A 12,543-nucleotide genomic window follows, 5' to 3' on the forward strand; every position below is an offset into this window, starting at 1 on the left:
TGCAGAAGCTTGGAGAGTGGTAACCCAACGAACACACTCTAGCTTTCAATACACTAGACATACTTTATATAGGATATGTTTAGGTTACACGTTAGATAACATATAGGATATGCTACGGGGCAAACCAAAGATTACTTTTTAGCTCAATTATCCCTTCCAAAGTTCACTCCAACTCATGACCAAAATACAGTGTAAACCCCCTTGCATCCACAGTGTTTAATTTGAACAGAACCGGATTCAGGTTACAAATCATTAGATATTACAAGCGCCAAAGATTCTCGATCAGTTTAAGATCTGGACCATTGCAGAACATTTACCTTTTTTGTTGTTTGACCACTCCTGTGTTGCTTTAGCCTTTTGCTCTCTACTGAAAGGTGAACTTTCTCCCAAACTTCAGTTTTTCAGCAGACTGAAGCAGGGTCCCTTGTAGTATCTGGCAAACTCCAGACATTCTTTAAAAAGGTTTTTTTCTTTTTTTTTAATTTTTCTTTTTAAATGATTTCTTTCTAGCCAACCTCCCACACAGGCCAGCTTTATACAAACTGATAGTGACGGTTGAGTGGTGCACCATCACTTTACTCTCAGTCACTGAACACTGTAGCTCCTTCAAAATGATTGTTGGGTTGTTGATGGCTTCCCTCACAAGTCTCCTTCTTGCTTGGACGCTAAGTTTTGCTAGGCAGTGCCTGTGTGGTATGCTTCCATTTCTTGGCTGTTGATTCAACAGTGCTCACTGTGATATCCAAGTCATTTGATATTATTTTGTAGCATTCTCCTAATTCGTGCATGTCTATTACTTTATCTCTAACTTCCTTAGAGTGCTGTTTAGTCTTCAATTTCACAGCTTTCCTTTAGATTCGCAGTCTGACCAATTATACTTAAAAATGTTGTTTAAAAAAAAAAGTATTTTAGAAGAAGAGTGAGATATGTAAGCCATACAGTAAATATTCAACTTTATGATAGTGTATAATTTTAATTTTTTTTATTCAATACTTGCTTTGACAATGTAAACATGGGTTTCACATGCCAATAGAGGCCCTTTAAATTAAAATTCAGATCAGCTGTTTGTGTGTGTGTGTGTGTGTGTGTGTGTGTGTGTGTGTGCGCGTGTGTGTGTGTTTGAAAGAGAGAGAGGGGGGGGGGGGGGGGGGGGGGGGGGGGGGGGCGCAACAATCAGCTGTTATTTTGTGAAGGGATAGTCAATGAGGCATAATGTGGTTGGCCCCCCATCCCTGCTCCCCCCAGTTTAGGAACCACTGCTTTAATGTAAATGTACTGTTACTGTACACAATTTTATGGTTCTGTTACTACAACATAAGACAGATAGTGTTCTGTTTACTGATGCTGATTCTTTGTCTTTAGGTTTTAGAAATCTCCATATGGACGACCAAATGACCGTTATTCAACACTCATGGATGGGGGTGATGGTGTTTGCCCTGGGATGGAGGTCCTATAAGAACGTCAAGGGCAGGATGCTTTACTTCGCCCCAGATCTAGTGTTCAATGAGTATGTACAACTCTTGAATTTAATTATGTTCTCCAAAATGATTTCATCAGGGGGTGACCAACATGCTGTGCTCCTCATTATATATGTAGAGGCTACCAGTGAGTAAGCTGGCGCTGTCGTAAATAATACAGACATCCGTTTTTTCTCTTTCATCTCTTTCTCTCACCCTCATTCTCTCATTTGTGTTCCTGCTCCTGCACACTGGTGATTCCGTTTTGAATATTATCCATGACAGACAGCAGTGGTTAGCAGTGTTAGTGAGGAATATTCTTGTTTAGTTCTGTCACATGTTTACTGTTATAGATTTGGGGAAGTAGAAAATGTAAGTTTATTTATAAATCAATGAGTATTTCATGTAAACTGATGATATACAGTACAAAGAATGTATAAGACATTATATTTTTAGAAAAGTATAATGTATAACAGCACCATTATTTTAGCTCTACCCCAATGCATGAATTTTTATGTGTAATTTATGTGCTGCACTTCATCTACCGTAACCAAGCAAATGCATGCGTCTTTTGGAAGTTTGGTGCTGATAAATACTGCTTATAGCAAGCTTTTATTATGATAATATATATGAATTGAGTACAATAATAGGTGTATGATTATGACCAGTTTTTGAAAAGCCAAACCCGTGTTATCATGTCCATGCTGCATATCAAATTTAGTTGTAATGGGTCCAATTGTGCAAAATCCTTCATGATAGATGTCATTTTCCAGATGCAAGTCTTCAACGATAGAACAGGTGGATAGGTCTGTCACATTTAGAGAAAATGTATCTCTTTAGTTTATTTTACCACCTGCTATATTCTTTTTTTTGATGCAAGCTACAGTAACAATATATTGTAGGATCTCTGTGGAATTTGCTGGGCAGGAAACCCAGAAATAAGAATTTTAGAAGCCTAACTGGAATGTTGCTGGCTCCTTCTTTAACTGTCAGGATAAATCTGGGCAGGGAATTAAATGGCAACCAAACCTAAACTGCTCATTTGAAAGGCGGTTCCCAGTTCAGATTGTGTAACTGTGTGCGTGACTGAGTGTGGCTCTGCGAACTTTCACTAAATAAATGGAGCTTTAAAAGGGTAGTTGTTCAAATTAACCATGTGTCAAGTGTCAGGAAATTTGAGAATGAACTAATGGCTTGAATAGTTAATTGTATCTCACATTGATGGCCCTATTCATAAGTGGACTACAAAAGCCCATGTTACAGCATAGAAAAGTACGGTCCACTAAACTTTACCATCTAAACTGTTTTACTGAATAAATGAGGGAGGTCCATTAGTGTTTTGTGTTGTTGACCTTTTTGCTGTTTTTACGCTCCTTGAATGTAACATCATTATCATAATGCAAAATAGAAGCAAAGCTTTCAACAAATGTGTCAGTCCAGTCTAGTCAGGTAGCATCAACATTTAATACAACATCATGGAGCGAGCACATTGAGCAGATTCAGGTTCATTCCTGCAGCAATCAGTAACAGCTATAGTTTGATGCAATTTCTACTAGCAGCTGCATGGAGGAGGGGTGGGGTAGAAGGCTTGTGTCATGTGGTTGCAACAACAGTGGTGTTGTCATGACTTAGAATTCTTCATGGGGGAGACAGAAACTACACACTATAGCTTTAACCTCAAGTAGCCAAAAAACTGAATCCTACATTTCAACTAAGTCAACTAAATAGTGTATTCAGTTAAACCCTTTTTGCATATAGTAATCAAACTCCTACCTACCACCAGTTTGCAAATCAGGTTTTCTGCAAGACAAATATAGTCCCCCAATCCTTGATAACACTGATAACATCACTATGGCATTTTGTCAGACTTTGGAAAGCTCCCTTCACAGCCACAGGCTGAATGAATAATACTGTCTGTGATGAGGTGAGTGAGAATTCTGTGAATTTCCCCTTTAACGATTTGGCCTGCTCTCCATGAAGCAGCTCTCTCACAGTTGGCTGTGTTGCTGAATGCGGCACCGGACTGAGTAGCAGAACACATTATTTTGATTGGGATTCTTTTATTCCAAGAAGGGTTCTTTTATCCCAAATGCAATAAATGTGGTAAACAAACTACACCCACTGTAAAATTGAGAGATTTTTTATATTTATCTGTTTTATCTTGAAGACATGTTTTGCATTCATATTTTCTTGGGGGAAACCAAAGTGAATTTTCCAGCCTCGGCTGGACAATAAAGCTTATTCTATTGTAAGTCTTATGTAAATTTGAAAAAGTGTACACTGACTGACTGGATCAGAAATCTGCTTTGAACATATTCCATTACATGTCATTTAGCTGACACTTTTATTCAAAGCAACTTAAACTTGCTATATATGTCAAGGGCCACACGCCTCTGGAGCAGCTAGGAGTTAAGTGTCTTGCTCAGGGACACATTGGTTGATGTACAGCAGTGGGAATCTAACCCAGATCCCCCACAGCAAAGGCATGTGGAATATCCAATGCTCCACCACCAAAATACAAACTTCCCTTGGCTCACACTTCTGGCCACACTTACTTTAATGATGTCACAAAAGGTGTTTTTCTTTTTTACAGCTGATAGAAAATGCATGTGTGTTAGCACTGGGCTTAGAGCAGGTAGGAAACATTAGGGAATCCCAAAAAGATTCAAGTCGAAAGTTTCAATAATTATAGTTAAAATTACAGGGAAAATGTAGTTTTCTTTTGATTTTCCATAACCTTTGCTTGAGTCAAAACCTACCTTCTGGAAACTAAAGAAGAGAAAAAGTTTCATATCAGGATAGAAGTCGATTTATTCAGCTGCTTTTCAAGGTGTGGTGGATCAGTAGTTCAGATTTTGAGAAATGAATTAGGGCATGTGGATAATTTTGAAAGGTAGATAATTTAAGCTATTTGAAAGAAATTTGAGCATAAAATGTTAATGGACTGTAGTGCTCCTTGTCATCTTTTAAATTTGCTGCTTCCCGTCTCCTGCCAAGCCAAGACTATCCTTTAAGAGGGGCAAAAACCCAGACACAGTCATCGTAATTGAAGACCAAATTAAGGAGTGATTGAAAGATTGTTGGGTCTTTTCATTGAACTTAAAGTGCTGGTGTACTTATATACCTCACCTTAAAAAAAACACCACAATCACATCAGGCATACAGATCTCTGGTTTACAGAAATGTTGCAACAATTGGATAATACACTGGACTTTGTACTTTTTTCATTTATACGACCCCATATGTGAAACTGTATTTGTTTTTCGGAGAAATGGGAAACATTCCACTCTATTTAGCTCTATTTCATTTCTATCTTCACAGCACAAGAATACGATACAAACTTTCTCTTTAATCATTTTCATAATTCATAAAAGGCAGAACTGTTTCATCAGACTGAATAGAGATGGCAAACTTTGTTCACGGCGCCTGCTCTCCCACTCGTCTTCTCCCATGCTTGTTAAAAGAACTAAAGATTTTTCAGGCATGATGAACATGAAATATCCAATCACCTCTTATAATATTACATTAGAAATGACTAAAACATTTTTTCTGAACTTTATAGCCAATTATAAAGGAAGAGATCAGTGTGATGTAAAGGAAATATTCTAAACATCGTACTGCAGGTGTCAAAGATCACATAGCAGACATTTGTATTGTTATAATAATAATTCACTGCCAATGTCCCCATTACACCATTATTAGATATGGATCTAACCTCTGACATTCTTTCCTCTTCAGCAGCTATTCATTACAGAATAAATGCCCAAGGTGTAAAGCAATTTGTTCCTTGCCCTATTGTGATTTGAACATTTCCATCATTTCTGATCCTGACCTTTTTACATCTGCAGACATCGGATGCACATTTCCTCCATGTACGAGCACTGCATACGGATGAGACATCTTTCACAGGAGTTCCTGCTGCTGCAGATTACTCAGGAAGAGTTCCTCTGCATGAAGGCCTTGCTCCTCTTCAGCATTAGTAAGTACTGTCTTGTGTGCTGAGCATCAAAATGTCAGAACTAATTGTTTTACTTCATTCCATAAGTGGAAATGCATGTGGTTCAAAACAGTTTTTTTCTGATTTCATCAGTTCCCGTCGAGGGTCTCAAAAGTCAGGAGTGCTTCGATGAGTTGCGTCACACTTACATCAACGAACTCGATCGCCTCATTAACCATCGTATGGCGACCAACTGTCCTCAGAGGTTCTACAAGCTCACCCGACTCTTGGACTCTCTCCAGATGGTGAGATACACAGTTTCTAATGATTTTGAGATAACTGTTGTTACAGGTACACATATATTCCTTATGGAGTTTATGGAGATATGGAGTTTGTGAAAGCTGAAGACATCTGAACATGTGGATGCATTTGACTGACTTAGACAAGCAGGGAAAACACTAAAAGAAGAAGAATTCTACTAATTTACCTAAAGAATTTCTTGGGAATGCATGCAATGCAATCACAGGGGATGCTTTCTTTTTTTAATAGCACACAGAAAAAAGCAGCATTCAAGCTCATACAAGCAGATCTGACCAATCTGATTTTAAGGTCACAATCTGACCTTAAAATCTAAAAACTGTACTTAAGGGTAGAAATACAGAGCCCCAGAGGTGACATGGAGGGGGAAAAAAACATATGCTGGGGACAAACTCTAAACTCAAGATCTCAAATTTTATGAAAAAAAAGAAGAAGAAAAAATGTAGCTGTAATTTTTTGTCTTAGTTTTTTTTTTTCTTCCTATGTGAAAGTCGAGATCTCGACTTTCAAACTCGAGATCTCAACTTTCATGGAGGAAAGAAAATGAAAAAAAGTCAAGATCTTGCAAAAGTGTCTGTCCCATGTTTTTTTAATTTTAATTAATTAATTAATTTTCCTCAATGTCAAAGTCAATATCTTGCAAATAAATCTTGCAAAACAAAGTCAAGAGTCAAGATCACGCAAAAGCACCAGTTCCCAGTACATGGTTTTTATTATTTGTTTATTTTCTTAGTCACGTAATCATGGAGAGGAAAAAAATAACTGTGATTCAGAGCTTTCCCATCTTCAAATTCTTACAATAGCTGTGTGTACCAGATATTTTCATAAATCATGTTTCCTGAGTTATTATCACAGCACAGCTTGTAGTATGTTGTATTCAAACTATGACATTAATTTGTATTTCTTCTGTTTCAGACAGTAAAGAAGCTCCATCAGTTTACATTTGACCTTTTTGTCCAGGCTCAGTCGCTCCCCACGAAGGTCAGCTTTCCAGAGATGATCGGAGAAATAATCTCAGTACATGTACCAAAGATGCTGTCAGGTTTGGCTAAACCGATTTTGTTTCATGAGTAGACAATTTTTTTTTATTTATCAACAAGTGACTCATCTTTGCTGCCTCCGTAAACTTTAATGAAGGTACTGTTTCTCCACATATTCAGTCTGACCTGTAACAATTATTTTGTTTTTCAAGTTTTTTTGATCCTTTTAGCCATAATGGAGATTGTTCAGAACTGCTAAAGTGCTGCAAGGCATCACCTGTTGACAGCTCTGCTATTTCTGAGTGGAGAGTTTGGGTTTTCAGCCGAAGCAGAGACACTACTTTACATATGCAGTAAGTCATGATTACACAACCTAAAGGTAGCAGCAGGTTTTGCATGTGACCTTGATTATACATACACTTGACAAGGAAAATAAATACAAAAAAAAACAACCAAGATATGGCCCAAAGAGCAGATGAGAATTGGATCACAGAAATAAACAAATACTTTTTACCAAAAACTGTTTTTCTAAGGGCTGCCTTCAGGTGCACCTATAACAGTTCTTACTTTTTAAGAGTGATAAATACAACTTGGGAGGCATTTAAGTGCTTACGTGCCTTAAAATCAGAAATGTGTCATGATTGTGTTTGTTCTGTTTCCTGTTTTATTTTGGTAGTCTGTTTTTTCTCCCTAGTCATGTCTTGTTTTACTTCCTGCCTCGTGTTTTCCCGCCTTTCGTGATTGCCTGCCTCAACCGGATTTGTTTCCCCTGTTCCTCATCCCTAGTGTCACCTGTCCCTTGTGACCCTGTGTATTTAGTTTGTGTGCTGACAGATATGACATGGGAGAAAAAATAGACTACCAAATGGGCAAGATTCATTGCTGCGACAATCACTGTAGATATAGTAGACAAGTATTCAAACTGTAAAACACAAATTTGATGTGCTACATCATACTTTGTGTACAGTGAACCTAAAATATACACTGGTGCCATGGAGGAAAGCCAAACGCCAATCATCTAAACACTGCCCACACAAAGATGACACAGAGCTTTATTAAAATCTGCAGATTATCCTTTTACCCACAAGGTCTACTGTGTGGACATTTGATGTCTTAATATAAACTAAATAGTGAAATTAGTAAAGTAGAGTACTACTTACTGATATGGAAATCCAAATATGTAATGCTTGATTACATCAGTTACTACCACCTATGGGCTCACATGCCTCTCAAATGCCCGTAGTACATGTGCGCCTGCTCCACCACTGGTCCAACCTGGCCACCTCCCAGCTGTATTTACTTGTATTTATTTACAACTGAAGTGGTTCTGAGAGTAACTGAAAGCAGTGGTAATATATTTGTTTTTATCTGGCAGACAAAAAAACTGCGTTCATCCAGTATTCACTTAAAATCATAATTATTGAAGATTAAATTCACAGTAAAGTCAAAGACGTATGGAAAAGCACTTGATATGACCTGTCATCTTGTCCAAGATAACAGGTCATATCAAGTCGTAGGACAGGGGTTTTGTCTGGCAGCAGCCATACAACCAAAACTCACATTGTGTAGTTTAAGCATAAACCTGGTCATCACTATTCACTCTTGACTACTTCTGAAATCAAATACTATATATAATCAGTAATACAATTCTTATCAAATACAGCATAGTGTAACATTTTAACTACATGAAAGAAACAACCTGAGTTATACTGTATACTGTAATTGGTACATTGCCCTTGTTTGACTGAGCCAATGCAGCACAATGCAGACAGCTCTAGAACACACTGCATGCTTATTGTCTTTCTGCACTTGAAACCTTTCTCCTCACATTGGCAGCAAATGTGTAGATCTGTTTTCTTAATGTTACTCATTTAAAAACACTAACTTATAAATATGTAGAAAGCAGTTGAAATTGGAGAAGCATTGACTGATAGTTTTTTAGGAAGATTTATTTCTCCAAAGCACAGCTACAAAACTATTGGCAACTTAATACTCATACGGAAAATGTATCACACCATGCCCTTCTGTGCATGCCAAACTATGTATGTTTACATATAGGGCCATCAAAAAGTTTCAAAATCCCCTTTAGATATTTTTTTGCCTTGACTATAAAAATATATAAAGGCTAAACATAGGCATGTGATAAATTACAAGCTTTAAGCAAAAGACTCTGATAAAACTACACATAGCGCTATCCCTGATAGAGAACATGATGTTGACAGCATCGTGCTGTTGTAGCAGCAGGAACTGGGAGTCTCCTAGGGACACGAGGAAGAGTGCATGGCACCAAATACAGACAAGCACTGACTCAGAACTTGATTCAAAGTGCCAGCAATCTTAGATTAGGGCAGTAATGTTACAACAGGACAACAAATAGAAACTTGCGGCCAACTTATAACTGGAAGGGCTTCAGATGAAGAATGTAAAAGTCCTTGACTGGCCCTGCCAAACCTCTGAGATAAAAACCAAGAAAGAAAATCTGTGGATGCCTTGAAGATAACTGATCAAAGACACTTGAGTAAAACTGTTGAAAAGTATTCATTTATAGGGTTGAATACATTGAACAGTTTTTGTATTTTATTTAAAAAACATAAACCAAAGTGGTGAAACCTAAGGCACTTTGTACATACAGCTTGGTCTACTTAATGCAGAGTTTAGATTACATTGAAATCTATATGAACCACAAGTGTAGCAGATCAACGTGTTTATGAAAATCCAACACAAACCAAACTTTAAATTCACTTCTGTGGTAGACTTCCTTCTGCAACAATGTTTTATAACTCTGTAAATTCAACACTTTTTAAACAATTCAACATTTGTAGATGCATGCATCATGTTTTTGTGTAACTGTATGCATCATTTTTAGCTTTACCCAAAGCAATGCATGGGCATCCATGTATCTCTCCAAGTACATGTATATTCTATACTGACTGACAGCGTCATCATTACTCAATGCATGGGACATCTGTCAGATACCATTTTGTTGTACAGTGATACGTTGACTATAACAGTCAGTTTCACAGTGTTTTGTAACTGATATATTCATTCAAGTTCAATTGAGTGTTTAGAGTACTTTACTTCATTTGCAGAAATGAATGTTTTCATGTCTCCATTGTGACTTTTTATACAATATTTGCTGTGTGAACCGAAATTGGGAAGAAAATTCAAGCTGGTGATCCATGAGACTTGACCCCACCACAACAGCTAATCATAGCCCACCCTGACACTGGGATAAATGTGTCTGCTGTCATTTGAGAAAGCAGCAGCTCAATGTAAAGTTGAAACCACACTTAAGTTTAATTCAACATGATAAGAATCCATATTTTAGCATGTTAAATAACAGTACTATGATTTAGAGTATCAGTATTTTCAGTACGCACATAATGTTTAATTTCTTGTCACATCAAAAAATTCAGACATGGATATTTATTGAGCCTTCTTCCTTTTCCTGATTGCACTATATTATAAGACTGTTTATCCTTCAAATTAAATCTGGTTTTAAATATGTTTGTTTTATGCTTCTTTAGCGTTATTATGCATTTCACATGGGGAGTTTGAAGGTACTGCCAGTGCCAGTGGCCACACACCTTTATGAGCCACTTAGTTGCCATGTACATTTTTAATACTAGTATGATTTAATCACAGTAGGCTACAGTGTTTGTATTATGTCAATGGACAAAAGCTGGTATGTGCCCAATGTACTGCATAATTAACCTGGTTCTTTGTACATGCTACAGTAACTGTATATATTGATTAGTTTAATGTCTGTTTTGGTGTCCCAATACTTGACTTTTAAAGTCATCTCTTGTATGATTTATACATTTTGTGACTTGTGTTTTTTAATGTGTGTTTTGAAAGAAGTTAAGCTGCATCATCTTTTAAAGGTAATTAAAATAATTCTGACTACTTTGTTTGAAGTAATTGAACAAGGTACAATTTATAAAGTAACGGAGATGGCATTTCAGCATTTTGACTCCAAATCCAAATGGTTGTGTCATCTTTAAATTAAAAGATATGCTGGGAACGACTCAAATCTTAATTTTATTTGTTTGGATGCTAGCTTGCATAAACTGCATGAAAGCTAGGCAAGAGGGAAATGAAACATGGAAAAGACAGTGACATTAATAACACAAAAATTGTCACAGAACAAAAAGCTAGTAAGCATGATGCCGTTAACTAAAAAGTAGAACAAATATTTAACCAGTTTCAGATGATACATGGTGAATTTCCAAAGTAAAGCAGTGAAATACGCTAAATACATGTTAATTCAACTTGGACATCCACTAAACAATGCGTAGCTGAAGTCAAAACACATTAATTTGTTCTTGTGCGCATGCTCCCATATTTAAGAGCCTCGGATTTGGCTGCATATTAATTTACTGAAGCTCAAGGTCATATGAATTGGCACAAAGTTGGCAAGGGAATTTCCACCAGTCCTCGATGTAGGTCAGTCAACCACCAAGTCCAACTCAGTAGTTAGAAATATCTTGGTAGATTTAAAGCTTTCAATATTAATGATCGTCAGTTACATTTAAGCCATTGCCAAATAAATTGCTACAAAGCTCACAAAGACGATCAGCTCCACAAAACTCTCCCTGTATTTCTCAGTTTGGCTATGTTCAGAAGATTGTGGCGTCTGCTGACTTGCCCACGATAAGTTGGGGGCGAGCGCGCAATCACAGAAGGCTTGTATGTAGTCCAGCCGTCAGTGTTGTTGTCATTACTTAGAATTCCTCATCGCCGCGACAGACACTACACATTATAGCTTTAAATGTCAAATAAAGGCGAGGAGTTTGTAAAGGTTGGAATGTGGCTGGAGGAGTGGATGCCAAAAACATTAATGTCCAACTGCAAACAGGTTCATAAAACAGATGGAGGTTATACTAAACCACTGAGTGCATAATGCTACTGTCGGAACTGTTGTTAAGTTGCATGTTGAAAATATCTTTTTACTTCAAAATATATATATATAGCCAATTTCCTGTTGAGGGTTAGGGGATATTTAAAAGTGAATAAAGGTCAAACCTCATGGAATCATGATGCATGACTCATTATGTTCCTCAAAGGCAGTACGGTTGGGCTTTTAGAAAAGAACGCTGTCATAGTCAGATGGCTCTATGAGGTTTCTTCAAGTATTCAACACCACAGGGGATGGACTGGAGGGAGACAATGAGAGACATTGAAAAACTTGTAAGTAAAGAAATCTATTGCATTTTCTTTACTTAGAAAAAGGGAAAGATTTGTTTTTATTATTAGGCATGCTAGCAGCATGGCTCTAGGGATGGCAATGCCAATGGATCCATTACTTTGGTCCTGACTGAACAACAACTATTGAATTGGATTGCCATGATCCCGCAGAATAAATCTGTCTCACTTTACTAATCCTGGGACTTATCCCCTTGCGCCACCAGCAAGATGATATTTGTGGCAACGGCTATTGGTTGGGTTGCTATTAGGAATTTATTCAGCTATTCATGTTCCTCTTAGCATGAATTATAATAACTTTGGTGATCCCGACTTTTTATCTGGCATCATCATCGGGTAAACATTTCAATGTGCCCACTACTTTATTTTTTCTAAATTAGAATGCTAACAAGCTAAACTAAGATGGTGAACATGGTAAATGTCATACCCGCTTAGCATCAGCCACATCAGCAATGTCATTATGAACACGGCAGCATGCATTTAGCTCAAACCACTGCTGTGTCCGTTTATATGCTTACAGAGCTGCTAGCTCAGGCCTTGGTTTTCTTTAAGGAAATTATGAATGTCATGGCAGAGGGGAAAACTGGGACATTTTTCCAATCAAACATTTTCTGCACACAAAGTGTGCAACAGTTCATTCTTTGCT

At 37.4% G+C, this 12,543-nt stretch overlaps 1 protein-coding gene across 2 annotated transcripts in view; it reads left to right on the plus strand.

Annotated features, from left to right (window-relative positions):
• Positions 1–7,214, plus strand: part of LOC116700253 (androgen receptor) — a gene marked incomplete at its 5' end in the record, with an annotated part of 20,984 nt that extends 13,770 nt beyond the window's left edge. For both annotated transcript variants that reach the window (XM_032533290.1, XM_032533291.1), the window contains 4 exon segments: positions 1,363–1,507; positions 5,306–5,436; positions 5,548–5,699; positions 6,628–7,214. In XM_032533290.1, coding sequence (XP_032389181.1) covers positions 1,363–1,507; positions 5,306–5,436; positions 5,548–5,699; positions 6,628–6,786 — 587 coding nt within the window. In that variant the 3' untranslated portion in view covers positions 6,787–7,214.
• Positions 7,215–12,543: the final 5,329 nt, after the last annotated feature.

The sequence above is a fragment of the Etheostoma spectabile genome, chromosome 13 (assembly GCF_008692095.1).
Source record: "Etheostoma spectabile isolate EspeVRDwgs_2016 chromosome 13, UIUC_Espe_1.0, whole genome shotgun sequence".
Lineage (NCBI taxonomy): Eukaryota > Metazoa > Chordata > Actinopteri > Perciformes > Percidae > Etheostoma > Etheostoma spectabile.